This window comes from Delphinus delphis, chromosome 12 (assembly GCF_949987515.2).
Source record: "Delphinus delphis chromosome 12, mDelDel1.2, whole genome shotgun sequence".
NCBI lineage: Eukaryota > Metazoa > Chordata > Mammalia > Artiodactyla > Delphinidae > Delphinus > Delphinus delphis.
In genome coordinates this window covers 35606987-35622896 of record NC_082694.2, presented here as the reverse complement: position 1 = coordinate 35622896, position 15910 = coordinate 35606987, and the positions used below count along the sequence as shown (strand labels likewise).

The window sequence follows — 15910 nt, the reverse complement described above, 5'->3', positions numbered from 1 at the left end:
AAGGGTCTGGAGCTGAGGAAAAGCCAGGCCTCTCTGTTTTCCTTCGAGGAGGGAGCCATCATTTGCTCTTTTGGCCAAAAAAGTGTTTGTCTTAATCATTAGAAGGTAAAAAACAAGGTTTCTTAGCCGTAGATGCAGAAAGCTTCTCTTCTTCTCTCCCCTTCCCATTTTGTAGGGAGCTGAAGCTTCAGCAGAGCCCTGATCTAGGAACATCTCGATGGCCCTGGGAGAAGAAAAGGCAGAGGCAGCTGCGGCCGCGAAGGCCCCGTGCCCTGGGGGGTGGAGCTGCCCGTATCAGGAGCTGGACCCCGCAGGGCCTGCGCGTGGGGAGCAGCCGCCCCACCTGCAAGCCGAGGGGGGCCTGCCTCCCCTGTCAGGGGTGCCCAGGGGCTTCCTGCCCCTGCCTGCCACGGTGGGACTGGCCCTGGCCCCTCGGGAGCCTGCCAGCCGCAGGCCAGCGGGGCCAGCAGGGAGCCGGCAGCGGGTGGGTCTAAGCCAGCTCTCAGTTCCCTGCTTCCCCCTGCCAGCCTGGGGACTGGAGATTGGCGCTCCGTGAGAAGCCAGGTAGGGGCTGAGGCAAGTGGGGCTGTAGCGTCACCTAAAGCTGTCCTGTGAGAGTACCTTCCAGCACTGTCTCAGCATCTGGCACGCTTTCCCAGCCCCCGTACGAGGTGGGGAAGTCGGGGAGCTTGGGTGTGATGATTTCTGTTTTACAGGTTCACATGGAGAGTTGGGCCTTGGGGCCAGCAGGGGGCTCTGTCCACAGCAGCTCCTGTTCCTCAGGAGTGTGACTGGTGACCTTTTGAGGACCAGGGAAGCTATGGCCCAGACCTGCTGTCCAGAGGGCGAGGCCGGGGAGCCCCGACAGGGGGAGCCACGTCCTGTTTCTGACTCGGTGACGTGTAGGCTTTACGGGGCCCCTGAGGAGACGTGCGAAAGGAGGGTCCGGGGCTGTGGGCTCCTGAGGGCTCTGAGACTGTATCTCCTCAGGACCCAGGGAACCTGGCGGTACCTTAGAGCCCCTGTGGTGGGCAGCACCATCTCTGGGCAAGGAGAATTTTGGGGGCCTCCCTGATTACAGGGCAGCCTCGCCTAATGGGAGTCACGTGGAGCAGGGAGTCCTGCCTGTGTCTGTGACCTCAGGCAAGTCACCGGATCTTTCAGGCCCTCAGTATAGTTGGGAAGATTATCTGATGGACCTGCCCCTCCCATCTCTACGTCCTGTTGCGTTCTGCTTGCCAAGGCCTTTCATGGGAACGGCTTTGATCTCTTCCACGGCACTGTGGCATTGAGTGCCACATGCTGCCCCCAGAGCCCCATCTTGTGAGGAGGTGCTGAGCTGACTGGGAGAAAACAGGCTAGGCCCACCTGCCTGGGGGCTAGGGGCGGTGCCGGGCTCGGGCACCTGAGTCAGATTCAGTGAGGCTGGCAGCACGTGAGCCAACACAGAAATGGGCTGTTTCCTGAGTGTGAGTCTGGTGCTGTTATAACTCTGCTGTTTGTTGAGCTCTTACCCTGTGCTTTTCACCCTTGAGCTCATTTAATCCACATGTCCTGAGGAAGCGGTCCTGTCACTACCCCCATTTTACAGGTGAGAGAAGTGAGGCTCAGAGTCGTACATCTGGAAGCTGGCAGCTAGGGGCTGGCCTCAGGTCTGTCTGGTTCCAAAGCCCATGCCCTTAACCTCTGTGCTGTCCTGCCCGCCTTGGGGGCAGCCTCTTCATCGAGCATGTTAAAAACTTGAAGGGAAGAGGCTGAGGTGAATGACTCATTTTGCCACGCGTCACCGCTGGGTGTGAGCTGAGCCAGGTGGGCTGCCTGACTGCCAGGTTTGGATGTGAGTCAGCGACAGAATGGTTGAGGTTCTGCCTGCCCAGGACACGCTTCTCAAAGGTTAGGCAGTGTGTTCCGGCTTCAGCACGACAGAGCTATTTGAGTTCTGCTCACTCATGAACTAGGCATCTGCGGAGGAAGAACTTTGGAAAGGACGGGGGTGTAGGATCAGCTCGGGGCAGGCAGTCTGCTCCCCAGAGCAGGCTGCGTCTCCAGTCACCAGCAGCACACTCTGCTGATTCTCGCACCAGGTAGCAGGCTCTTCCTTTCAAGACCTTTCCTCAGTATCATCTGGGTCCCCAGAGAAAAGTGCCAGCTTGTCATTGAGGAAGGAAATTCGGCGTGCTTATTTTCACCTTTTCCTTCCCTCCTGTCACTGCAGATGGAGGAGACTAGGCCTTCTGCCTCAGAGGAGCTACCTCAGACTCACACCATTCCCAGAACCGCCGCCCTTTGCTCAGGACATGATGCTGACACTGAAGATGACCCGTCCCCAGTGGAGTCGCCGCAGGCGCTAGACCACAGCCCACAGTCTCACGTCTCAGGGTTCCCGTTCCCGTCAAGGTGCAGGTCCGCGGTGAGCCCAGGTGCCACTGCGCCTCAGTCTTCCAGCTGCAGTGTCTGTGCCTCATCCCCGGGCAGCAGCCTCCAGGGTCACCAGGAAAAGGTGGAGCCTCAGAGTTGCTCCCTTGCCAAGGTCTCCTCCTCTCTGGAGCTGGCTGTCCCGCCGTCGGCCCCCTCGGTGGTGGGGCCGGGGCCTCGGCTCCAGTGGTCGCCCCAGCCAGTGTCCTCAGGGGGCGATGCTCCCGGGCTGGGCAGGAGGCGCCTCTCCTTCCAGGCCGAGTACTGGGCCTGCGTGCTGCCGGATTCCCTGCCTCCCTCCCCTGACCGCCACTCCCCGCTCTGGAGCCCGAATAAAGAGTATGAAGACCTGCTGGACTATACTTACCCCCTCAGGCCCGGGCCTCAGCTCCCAAAACACCTTGACAGCCGCGTGCTGGCTGAGCCCGTCCTGCAGGACTCAGGCATAGACCTGGATAGCTTCTCCGTCTCCCCAGCAAGCACCCTGAAGTCACCCACTAATGTCTCGCACAGTTGCCCACCAGCAGAGGCTGCTGCCCTGCCGTTCTCAGGGCCCAGAGAGCCGATCCTCAAGCGGTGGCCCTCTGGAGTACCCCAGAAGCAGGGCAGTGTGGGGTTGGCATCTTGTAGCCCCACTGCCTCTACCCCCAGAGCCCCAGGCAGTAGGGACACTCCTTGGGAGAGCAGAGAGCCAGCCCTGAGGGGCATGAAGCACTGGCCACCTGTGGGCAAGCACCTTGAGCTGGGCTCTCCCTACCTGAGAAAACGGGACAGAGGGTGGCCCTCGCCCAGGCTGGAAAGGGAGAAGGGGGCCAGCCAGGGTATCGAGCGCTTCGCCTGCACGGAGTCTGGGTGGAAACCACAGGAGGAGGCGGAAAGTGAGGACGAGTATCTGGCCCTGCCCTCTCGGCTGACGCAGGTTTCTAGCTTGGTTTCGTATCTGGGTTGCATTCCCACCTTGGTGCCCCTGCCCACTGATGCTGCCGAAGGGCAGAGATCCCTGGATGTGTCAGACAGTGATGGGCCAGCTTCCCTCCCGTCAGACTCCAGCCAAAGCCAGCTTCCCTCTGGGGCTGCCCTCAGAGGGTCCCGAAGCCCTGAGGACCACAACCACTGTTTGCTGCGCTCCTTCGTCCGCGCAAGGGGCTCAGGAGGAGAGGGCAGTCTGCTGAGCAGCCAGGCCCTGGGGGTCTCCTCTGGACCACTGAGAACACGCGCCTGCTTGCCGGCGATGTTGGACCAGCGGGCATCCTCGGATCCAGATGCCGAAGGGCAGCTTCCCAGGAAAGGAGGAGAGCAGGGAAAAGAGTCGCTCGTGCAGTGTGTGAAGGTAAACTCAGCATTTCAGAGGAGTCTTCTTTCTTCTTCCCCCAGTCCACTGGCCTCATAATAAAACCTAGTGACACTGAGTACTTACGCACCAGGCACTGTATTGCACCTTCTCCTGTCTAACCCTCATGACTTTCTACTGGCGTTCTCATGTCACAGTTGGAGAAAAAGGCAGTGAGAGATGAGGTAACCTACCCATTCACAGTTAACAAGGGCTGGAGCCTGAGCTGCTAACCACTACCCAGGCTGCTCCCCGAGGCACTTGACCTTGAGGATTAACAGGTACTCTGCACAGGAAGGACCGGTGCTCAGATGCCTTCAGGAAATATGGGCTCAGTGAAAGTGCTTCTTGGCCGAAGGACTTCTCAGAGCTTCAGTTTGATAAAGGTGTAACTGCAGGGTTGGAGGTATCAGATCGCCGTTTCCTGGGCTTCTCGGTCACTGAACCTTCTCTTGTGGACCACCTAAGACCACCAGGAGATGGAGCTAATACTCCGAGGAATCGGGTTGTCAGCGTCAGGCAGATGTGAACTTTGGCTCCGTCTCTTAAGCTTTGCTCGTTTGTAGAATGGGGAGCTTTGCCTCTGTGGGACTGTCGTGTGGATTAAATTAAGTAATTCATGCCGAGGGCTTTGCGTAGTCCCTGACACAAGGATGTTTGGAGTGTGGCTGTACACACACTCGGAGAGCCCACGGCCTGCCTTCCGGCTGAGCGCCCAGGTGCTGTGTCCACACGGCAGCAGGGCAGCCAGCCCGAGGGCTGTGCCCCCAGGAACGACATCACAGAAATTTTCTAGCTCTCAAGGAGGGCTTTAACCTGCCCCCTGATGTTCCGTGGATGACTTCATTTGTACGGTGGAGCAGGTAGGACAGGTGTTAGCGTGTGCCCTCCTTTGTGATGAAAGACTGAGAGAGACCATGGGGTGAAGTGCTTGGGTCACGGCCACCCCTGATGAGTGGGTGGCAGGAGTCTAGGGCCCCAGTTCCCTGGGCGGGTGGGAGCAGAACAGGGACAAGCAGTTTTAATTCAGTCGTTTTCAGGCATAGGATCAGGTAAGTCACAATCACAGTCACGTATTTTACGTCCACGTCTTCCCCAGGAGCAGTTCTAGAGTTGGCGGTAGTGCTGACCCAGGAACTGGTCTCTGTGCCAGGCAGGCCCCTTCTGGGCTGTCCCCGTCCCTGCCCTCACCTGAGCTCCTCTGTCCCTACCTGCGGGGCTGGACTTTCTCAGACTGAGGGGGCAACAGAACCAGGTGTGCTCTTCTTACTGCCCTGGCGGAGGTCTGGAGTCACGGGGTGGGGACAGGCATGGAGGAGAGAGGAGACAGCGCCTCAGTGGGGATTGCTCTCGAAAGGTGCACAGTCTGTATCCTGGGATTCCCCCAGGTATTTTTAGCCTTTGAAAATGTAAACAGTGGTTCCATGGGTAACACCACGTGTTAATTTGTCTACACAGACATTTTGCTGTCAGCTGGAAGAGCTGATCCGCTGGCTGTATAATGTAGCAGACGCTGCTGACCACCTGACTGCATCCAGGTCCAGCCTTACAGGCCTCAAGTCTTCTCTGCAGCTTTACCGGGTAATGTGTGGTCCTGGCATCTGACTGTTCACTCACGAGAGTGGTGGCTAAATTACTTGATTAGAAAGTAGAAGTTCAAATAACTGACACTATGTGTGTTGTGGTCCATTGACTTTCACCTGAAATCTAATCAGAGGTTCTTTTCAAATTCTTAGAGCTGAAAAACTGTAACATGTATGAGTTATTTCCCAGACCAAATAGAATTTGAAGAAAGTGCATTTTATTTATCCTCAATCAAAAATACTTCAGGGTTATTTGTGATATGATTTCCCAAATATCTCAGGGATTGATAGGCATAGATCTGCACTTTTCGGAAGTCATGAGTCACACGTGGCTATTGAAATTAAGTAAAATTAAAGATCAGATTTTTCAGTTATCTGGCCACGTTCCCAGTGTTCAGTCATCACATCTGTCTGGTGGCTACCGTATTGATTGAACAGAGCATTCAGAACCTTTCCAGCATCACAGAAAGCTCTTTTGGACAACACTGACTGGATTTAAGGATCTGAGCTGCAATTGTACTGACTCCAGAATATACACAAGGCATTTTGATGGTATTTAAACAAAAATAGGATCCAGTTTGCTTCTCAAGGTATTTTTTGGGGGTGGAGTTTGCCTCTTTTTAGATTTTGTTATTTTAAAAATCTCTTTGTGGGTTCCGGTTAACTTGACTTTAGAACAGGTGTATTTTGGGTGACAGTTTGTGCTGTTCTGGCGTAATTATCAGTAGGTCCCTCTTCATTCTCAAAAGTGTTCTGAATTGGATGATAATCAGTTACCCTAAGTATAAACATTAACTGTGACTGAAGTACCCACTGACTTCTGGCATGTCTGGTTGGCCAAGCCTTTCTCACCTCTTCTGAAGGAGCAGAGGTGGTATTTGTGGTCTGAACCTGATGCTAGTCTAGGAAGGGTTTTCTGGGACAGTTCTTTGAGTAGGAGAGCATGTGATTTGCTTGTGCCTGAGCCAGGGCCGTGCCACCCCACTCAGAGCTCCCACCACACCCAGGCAGGAGGGAGGGCCTTTGTTTTACAACTTGGAGCCTACTAAGGTTTAGGGGAGGGGGCTTGCCTGGGTGGGCCAACTGCCCTACCCTAGTGGGAATGCTGTTTCCTGCTGTCTGGAGAGAGGCTGCCAGAGTTCCTTTCCCGGAGTACGCTGGAGGAAGGAGAGGAAGGCCGAGTGCAAGGGTCCTCTGTGTGGGACACCCGCAGAGTATGTGCAGAGCTGGGCAGGGCCCACCCCCGGGAGGCCCAGGGGCAGCACCACTGTGAGGAGAGGACAGTGCCTGGAAATTGCCCTAGTTGGATCTACCTGGGTGGCCTTTCTGGAGTGCCCCAGCCCCGCTCCCGTCAGAGCAGGTGTCACGTAGAACAGCTCCATGCCCTCCGTTTTATCCCGCATTCTGTCCTCCTGCACCTCCACTTCCAGGGTGGTCGTAAGCAACTATCTTGCTCTGTGGGTAGAGCTGAGGTCTGAGCTGGGAGTTACCCCTGCAGGTCAGCGAAGCCTAGCCCACTTGTGTCATCCACACAGCTGTGTCACAGAGTGGGACCACACTGTCAATCCCTCCCTGCACAGAATGGGGCTTGGCTCAGGCACACGTATGAGCTACCTTGACCTAATATAAGCACGCGCGCTTGTGTTCATGTATTTTCACTCGTGACTCTGTCGTACTTACTTTGTCTTAATAACACAATAACACAGGTGGGTTCCTGGCAGCATATAAACTGCAGAGAGTGCTAAAGAATAAAATAGTAAGTATAGGTAATAGGGCAAAGGAAAACTGAAGACAGGAATACAGTAAATCCAAAAGTAAAATTGTAACTTCAAAATTAAACTGCCAGTTTCTGCACCCTGTACTGAAGGTGGTCACGGATTTGACTTTACGTCTTAGCAGCTAAAGGAAAAACCAGAAACGGCTACAAGGCTTGATACTGCGAGGGGAAAAGAAATCAGCTGCTTAGGAGACTGTCAGCTTCCCTGACGCCTTCCCATGTCCTGAGGTCCACAGAAAGCAGGACCTTGAGGGGAGGACGTGGGGCGAGGCAGCAGCTCCCTGTGGTCATGTGAAAGGCGTTGCCCTTGTGGCTCTTACTTACCAGGTCCGTGTTTTGAGACTCTCACAGGCCTGTGAGTTTAAAGAGAACCCTGTGAGGTGTGGCACAAGCAGGAAACCCTGACTCCAGGCTGTTCCGTGAGCCAGGCTCTGCCAGGGAAAAGAAAGCTTTTCTTTTGTCAAACTGTAAACAGAAAAAAGGATTGACTCTGTGTTTGCCTTGGGCTCAGAGAAGGTGAAGTTAAACTGTTTACTTGGATTCTGAAGACTGGGTGGGTTAAAAGGGGAATCCAGCTTCTGAACAAGGGATCATTTTTAATAACTTCTACGAAATGGTAGTAATGAAACTTTTTTTTTTTTGATATGCTTTAAGCAATTTAAGAAAGATATAGATGAACACCAGTCCCTGACGGAGAGCGTCTTACAGAAAGGGGAGATTCTACTTCAGTGCCTGTTGGATAATACCCCAGGTGAGATGCTTGAGGTTTTGAATTAAGCCAGGGCTTAATACCTCTCAGTGTAAGTCCGGGACCCACACTGTCACTGGGAAGGAGCCTAGTGCCAGAGTCCCGCCCATCCGTACCCGTTGCCTTCGACTCCCACAGCCATCTGCCAGCCCGTCGAATCATCACGGCCCCGCAAACACTTGATGAGGCAGTCACGGCCCTGCAGGTGCTAAGAAGTTAGGCACTGAGCCTGCAAGAACCGTGCTCTCTAGTTTCTGCTTTTATCTTTCCTTGGTGGTGTCCTGGATGGGAATGCTGGCTTTAGTCCTGTCCTTGGCTTTCGGCTAGGGTGCTCACAGCGGGGAGCCCCTAGGGTTCCCATCCTTTCGCAGTGCAGGCTGGACCCCTCTCAGATTATCTGTTTGGGGAGGGGTTTGTTCCAGGATCTGAGAGCAGTCAGTCTATTCTACAGGAAGAGACTGAAGGAAGAAGTGAACTGATGAGAGGGGATAAGTGGACAGCAGTGCACAAACTAAGCTCGAGCCCCTTTTGCAGGATGGGGTCCCAGGTTAGAAAGGTGTGAAAATCACAGACTTCGAGAGTACATCTCAGGGGGCAGGGGTTTACGATTGGCCTTGACCTTGCCGGGGGCAGGTATGATAGGATGAGCTAGGAGAACGCTAGGTTAAAGCAGTGAACTGATGGGCCGGCCACCGCCCCCCCCCCGCCCCCGCCAAGAGCAGCCGCTATTTTCCTGTAAGACTGAACCACCAAGTGTTGAAAGAGCCTGTCTATGTCTTGCCTCAGTTTTGGAGTGAAATGGGGTTTACGCTGGAAGCAAACAGCATAAGCAGAAGTGGGCAGGACCCACTGGCTTGAGATGGGAAGAGGTGGCGCTTTCCTGACCAGAAGTGGTGGGTGGTGGGCGGTAGGGAGGTGGTGGAGACCGGAGTTTCTCAGCCTGAGCACCGCTGACGCTCTGGGCCATGCGATGCTTTGCTGTGAGGGGGCCGTCCTGTCGTTGCAGGGTGTTCAGCAGCGTCCCTGGCCTCTACCCATTAGACGCCAGCAGCACCTCCCCAGTTGTGACAACCCTGAACGTCTCCAGACATTGCCAAAAGTCCCCTGGGAAGAAAAAACCGAGATTGAAAACTGTGAATGGGCAGAGGGGTTTGGATGGGACGAGCAGCCACTGAAGGGTTTTCGGCAGGGCGTGGCTTATCCAGTGTGAATTATGTGAGCCCTTGGTGATCCCCTGCCTGCGGGAGGCCTCTGTCTTGGCTCTTCTGATGTTCTCTTGCACTAGGGTTTTTAGGGTTTTTTGGTTTTTATTGGGGCAGAAATTCAGTATGCCGGGCTCCTTTGCCACTTGTAATTACACCAGTATTTTCTTGAATACTGTGTGCTGAAGCAGTTGACATACCAGTTTTTTCATTCCATCACAGCCCTGTGAGATGGATACTATTATTACTCTTATTTCACAGAGCTGTGCATCTGCCTTGGGCCACACAAGGAGTGGCAGCCTGGCTCCAGCCCCTGTGTGCTGACCCCCCGGCTCAGGCTCCTGCACCTCCAGACTCAGCAGCACAGAAGAGCTCAATACCAGGACACTTCCTGGAGGCCACATGTAACAGTGGGCTTCTTACAAGCTTCAGGTTCTTGGACCTTCATTTAAAAAGTGATTCAGTAATACTTCTCAGTGCTGAATCTGTAATAACAACCCACTTTGCCCTCCTCTCCAAAGGAGTCTAGAAGTATTTTACTGCCCAAATAAGAGGCTTTTAGGGAATTCCCTGGTGGTCCAGTGGTTAAGACTCGGCCCTTTCGTTGCTGTGGGCCTGGGTTTGATCCCTGATTGGGGAACTAAGATCCCACAAGCTGCAGAGCACAGCCAAAAAAAAAAAAGAGGCTTTTGGGTATTCTACGGTTTCAGAGTGACACCCTGCCCCTCCCGACCCTCTGCTTAGAATAGTCAGAAACTTGGCTGTTTTGTGAAAATCACAACTTTCCCTAGACATTCACAGGGTCTCTCCAGCTAGGTGCACAACTCTTCTTTCCAGAGCATGCTGTCAGAGACAGTGGAGCCTGAGCACGGACACCTCCCATCCCGTCCCCCGCCCCCGCCCCCCTCAAGCTTCTTCAGAGCCTGCCTTCTTCCTCAGCCACAAGTATAACTTTAGGGACAGGTCGTCAAATTAATTCCTTCAAAACCTGCCCATCTCGGCCTCCAGCCAAAGGCCTCCCCAATGGCTATCTGGCAGGTTTTCACAACATTTTGACCCAGTTACTTTGATGCATGAGTTGATGGTCCTGTCTCACACCCTAATTTCTCGTTATTACTGGATCAGATAACTAGAACCCATTGGCATCAAGCTGAACCAGGCCCCTGTATGCATGCATTCAATTAAAACATCAAAGTCTCAACTGAGAAAGATAATTTTGTTACTGTTCCCAGCTTTCCTTTTATTTGGAGCCAACCAAATGTTCTAACATTGTAAAATAAAAGTTCAAAAAATAAAGGTCCCCTGAATTCCATTGACCACTCACAGGAGGACTGGGCAAAGGTCTGGTGAGTGTGGGAGGGGAGAACCCAGCCCATTTGCCTTTCCAGGTGAGCTGTGCCGCGTGCCCTGGCTGCATTCCTCAGCCTGCCTTGCTGGCTCTCATAAAAGTTGTCAGGTCGGCACTTTGCCCCGATGATGCTGCACTGACGTGGCTTCCCCAGGGGCTGATCTCAACACAGCCAGCCCCTGTTCCTTCTTCCACCCCTCTGTCAGTATCCTTTGGAGATATGCAGCTTCCCCTTTCCCTTCCTCTGTTAGCAGATGTTGCAGCTGTGGCAGGAAACTAGGGAGAGTGTGAACACAGCTGATAAAGGCGCAGGAAGCAAAAGCAGCCTTTGTGTTTAACAAAGGAAGTAAAGTTTTTAAGAGAAAGAAACAAGCCTGCTGTGGGTGATGCACTGTGAACCTAGCCCATCCCTTCCTCAGATGAACACTTGACCTGTAGGGGATGGAATCTTGGCCTCACTAACCATCTTGTCTTAGCCTGCTTTCAGGTAATTTTCTTTTGAAGTCTGTTCATTTAGGACCCACAAAAAAGGGTTCACAAGCATTCCCATATTACATTACCAGATCACCCATATATGTGCTAAAGGACAGTCCCACAGCCAACAAGCTGATAGGACCTGGTAGCAGGACCCAGAGTCCTAATCTTGGCATGTTTTGGTTCATTTCAGACTTCTGCCCCACAGGATCTGGGTGTGTGCCCTGGGTCTTATCTCTAAAAGTCAGATAATTCCTGTCACCAGACACCTATGTCTCTGTGCCTTTTTGTGGATTACGTTAACTCCAGAGTGGAGCCAGTGAAATAATTCTCTCAGCTTTAATCAGAAGTTAACAGCATAGATCCTCCAGTGCAATACAGTCCCTGGAGAGTCACTGTCAAAAAAAAAAAGTGGACACTGTGAAACGATTGCCATGTTCCTGTCTTGTATGAAGTGCTACACCCTTGTATGTTCTTTTGAAAACACACTTGCATTGCCTCTTTGGCCTGACTGCTTTAAACCTCATTTGTTAGTGTTAAAGGACATCCTCGGGAGGATCTCCAGGCAGCCCAGCGAGCTGGAGAGCCATGCAGATCACCTGTATGACACTATCTTAGCCTCTCTGGACACCCTGGCTGGCTGCACCCTCATCCCCGAGAACACACCAATGGCACACAGGAACGCCAGTGTGAAGGGGATTAGCCTGGTAAGTAGAGCAACCCAAGAGAACATCTGTCCTTGTGCCCAATTAGGGTACAGAGCTCCTGCTGTAACAGTTGGCTGTTTCTTAGAAGCTTGTCCAGCTAAGAGCTGATGAAACAAATAAGAGGCTGGGAGAAGCCCCTGAAACTGAAAAAGGGAGATGCTGGGGGGGGTGTCTTCCAGTGATGATGAAAGCTCACTGTGGTGCTTCCCATTACTCAGTTTCAGCCCTGCACCTGCTGAGGACTAGGGTGCTCTAGCTTCCGGTGTCTATGCAGACCCGACACTGCCCCCACCCCCCACGAGAACAACTGCAAAATGTACCTGTACCCACTTTTTTATGTCTGCACATGTACACTTGTCCAGTACAAGCTGCCTCTGTTCTGCAGACTCTTCTCACCCAACGCATTTGGTGCCCCATCTCTAAGCAACTCTTAACAGCACCAAGTACCCACAGGATCCAGAATTGCTGACCCCTCTCCATACCTCCTTTTCCTGAAAAGGCTCCCTTCCAAAAAAGGCTAGGGGGATAAGATGGGAGTTCCATGCCTTGGAGACTTAACAGTACAACTTCGTATCTCTGGAAAAGTCAAGCAGGAGTCATAGGGAAGGGAGGCCAAGAGAACAGAGGGATCACTGCTGGCTGTGGGGTGGCCGCTGCCCAACATGATGATTCCACAACTGGAGCATACTTTCTCTGAAACTTCCTGTCCTACAGCCAAAATCTGGCATTTAACTCATAGATTTTCTGGGTGAGAATTCACTGTAGACAAAAAGAAGGTAAAGGATAAATCCAGGTATATCAAGAGCAGGGGAGTCCCTTTATTTGCCTCAAATCTGAGCAGTAGTCATTTTAATTCTAAAATGAATGCAAGTGACTGCCCTGTCATTTCTTCCTCTGCAGCATTCTGCCTGTAACAGATGCTTCTCTTTCTCTTTCAGGCATCTTCTCAGGAAGAGATGTAATCTGTTAGCCCAAATCTGGCTATTGGGAAACTTTCAGAAGTCCTTGTTGAGAGCCATTCAGTACTGAAATCAAGGGGGAAACTTTCATGTACTAGCTTTAAAATGCCTTTCTCTTCCCTGAAGGGCTGTTGAGTTAACTATTTTTATTTAAAATGAATCCTTCCAAATTAAGGTTTTCCTTTGGTGCTTCTCTACAAAGAGCATGTAGCTTTGCAGTTGTTGATAAAATAATGCAAATAAGGCTTACAGGTCTTTCCTCTGTCCATTTAAAAAGAGGAGAGAGCGCTCCTAAACTAGTCCACCTGCTGAGATCATTTAAAGAAGGTATGAGAAAGCAGGTACCGGATACTTGGTATTCTCAGGCATACAAGAGGATCCAAGAGACTGGTGGGCCAGGAACTTGGGTCTTTTCATAAAATGAAGCATAGGCTTATAAATCCCTCCTCTTTGAAGAGACTTTTAACTCTTCCAATTAATAGAAGGTTCTGAACAAATAGAACCTCTGTCAGTTATTTTGGGCTGCTGTTAGGATATCTTTTATCATCCTAAGTGCTCAGGGCTCCATCTGCCTGCCTAACTAACATCTTAAAGGAGAATGTGTTAGGGACTTGGGGAACTGCCATTGAGCTTCAGCAGGACTATGGACTAATTATCCGCTTTAAGGGTACCTCCAGGAGGAGCCTTCCTCCACTCCTGCTCTCCCTTGTAAGAGTAGTCCAGGGTCAGAGAAGGGCATGGATAGGATCACACAGCCTGGTTAACTACAGAAGCTAAGGCTGTCGATAGTGAGGGGAAAAAAGTAATTCTTCGTTGCTTTGGGAGTTGACATGTAAGTAAGTATCTTGTAGAGAAAGAAAAAAAAAAAATCTATGGATCAGCCATTTAAAGCCAATTCTATGGCTTTTTAAAGCAAAATGATCAGCTACTGCTGGTAACCACAGATTCTGCAAAAATAAAAAAGCACTTAAAAAAAAGTTTTATTGGGCTGTGAATGAACATAGAAGGAGGAAAGCACTTTCCCCGTTTACTTTTAGTGTTACCGTGGGCTAAGACTTGAGGAAAGGTTCTTCACACTTAAATATGTGAGATAAACACTTACAGATCTTTTTTTCAAACTGCAGATTCTCATTTGAGGAGGGTGCTTAAGAAAGGAAGATCTTTTAAGTTTATAAAGCAATGAACAAGTCACCTGAACCCAGAAGGTAACATTAGAAGTTATTCTCGTAGAGCAGACTTCTGATGTCCCCTCAGAATAAAACATTTAATACAAAATTAGCCTCTTTAAGAGAAGTTGTGGACTTTAGTTTTGGGGGCTGAGCCACATAATCTTAACACCATCTCGTCCACCTAGGTGTGAACTAAAATCCTATGAAAGTGACTTTTCTGCTTCAAAATTTCTCAGACTTTATGCTGGAAAATGAGCTATAAGTTCTAATATTTAAAGATTAACTATGAAGTAAAACTATATAATTCAATAGTAGCTATATAAAATGCAGTATTTCAAGTGCCTCTGTTACTCTGGTATGATTTGTCATAATGCTTAAGGGCATGATCAGAACTAAACTGTGTATTATGATTCTGCCATCTCTATTTTAATCTTGGTTCCACACATAGTGAGATTTTAAAAAGACAAAACACCTTCCTAGCAGATCATTATATATGTAAAGTATTTTAAAAGCCTAGAATTGGTTAAAAAGGCCTATCTAATGGCCTCTGTTCTTAAATTGATATATTTCACCTTCTCTCTGTGGCTATAAATTGGTACATGCCTTTCCAATGAGTGTGTTACAAGACAGCCCTTGGGAGTTAAAACCATTTATTTACTAACATTTGATCGGCATGAAAATAAGTCTTACTAGTCAGCAAAAAAATTGAAGATGACAACCCTAGAGAAACTAACTGGCTGATGGTATTTTATAGCAGTTGAATGCTGAACATGCCATTCTACCATTCAACCTAATAATTAAATCAGCTTCAGCTGACAGGAATTTTCACAGAATATTTTATTTCGGAGTACCCTGTTTCCCAACAAAGTACTGCTTTTACCTAGAGATGATCTAAGATATTTTTGTTCACCTCCTTTGAAGTAAGGTGTGACTGAAGGGTGCCTACTCTGGACCTAGTTGTGAATGCCACTGAAGAGTATCAGCACAGCTGTTAATGATGTCTTCGGCAGTGCTGTAAGAAGTTTGTTTAAGACCTCCCTTACAACTCAAGCTGGAATTGTTTCTGACTAGGAAGACGCTGCCAGCAGCATTCCATGAGCAAATACAGCCAGGTTAGATTCAAGTGGCCTGGCTAGCCAGTGCACTGTGGTACATATTACCTTAAGGACAGCAGTGCCTTACAGTGACATATCATGTAGTTCCAAAATCCCAAGTTTACCTGTATTATAATTTCCTAGTAGTCCCCTTAAATTAGTAGAACTTAAGTCCACAGGGAAGTGGCAGTACTAGGAGCTGGATTGGCAGTTTCAAAACCTGGGTTCTTGTTGAAGCTCCATGGCTAAGCTCATCTGCAAATAGGAGACAGTGTCAATACAGGGCTGTTTTGAAGCTTAAATGGGAACATAAAGAAGGGCCAATGAAAAATATGCTGCAATGGCGACATACATGCCAAAGGAAATTTTGGTCCAAGGTCAAAGAACAGGAAGTTACTGCTCATACCAGAATGGCTATCATCATTCTGTAAGGATTCCCAGAGACTGTGACTGCTTAGGTTTAGAATACTCTTCACTTATGTAAGCTAATTCATGGCAGCCACTTATACTATTTAAAATACGGCAAGCAATAATTCCCTTTACTGAGTTGAACGGATTATTAAAAGCCCATAGTAGCTTGAAATATTTGTGCCTGAAAATGGGGGTAGGAATGGGAATTTCTCCCCCCCCAAACTGCATTTATTGGCAAATTTAAAATAGCCAAGTAGTGAAGCATGCTGAAATATCTTACAGTAAGCCCCAGTCTGGACTGCCATGGAGGAAAAAGAACACTAGAATTTTCCAAACTAAATAAGTATGTAAATATGCTTACATCTCAAATTCATGTAATGTTTTTTGCTAACTCACCAAGAATAAGCTACCAGTTTGAACAACTTGCTGTATAAAACTGAACTGCATCACACTTCTGACATTTGTATCATCTACTTTAAAACAGTTTCTGAATTCTTTCCCCCTGTATACTGTATTGATAAGGCAAAAAAACAAACCTTCTGAAGCATTAAAAAAAAATCTTCACCCAAATACCTACTGGTAACTTGAGGAATTTTTCAGTTGCCTTATGTGAGGATGAATAGATCCAACAAGCACATCTATAATACAAAGTAAACTGTGATTTTATTGTGAAATTCTCATAGATGGAAAATT

At 49.8% G+C, this 15910-nt stretch overlaps 1 protein-coding gene across 3 annotated transcripts in view; it reads left to right on the top strand.

The window, feature by feature from the left end:
* The window catches only part of CEP68 (centrosomal protein 68), a 40325-nt gene extending 24446 nt beyond the window's left edge, over positions 1 to 15879 (top strand). For 2 of the 3 annotated variants that reach the window (XM_060026480.1, XM_060026482.1), the window contains 4 exons: positions 2216 to 3745; positions 5204 to 5326; positions 7760 to 7856; positions 11412 to 12505. In XM_060026480.1, coding sequence (XP_059882463.1) covers positions 2216 to 3745; positions 5204 to 5326; positions 7760 to 7856; positions 11412 to 11692 — 2031 coding nt within the window. In that variant the 3' untranslated portion in view covers positions 11693 to 12505. The other variant, XM_060026483.1, reaches the window with a different exon arrangement.
* The last annotated feature ends 31 nt before the right edge of the window (positions 15880 to 15910 follow it).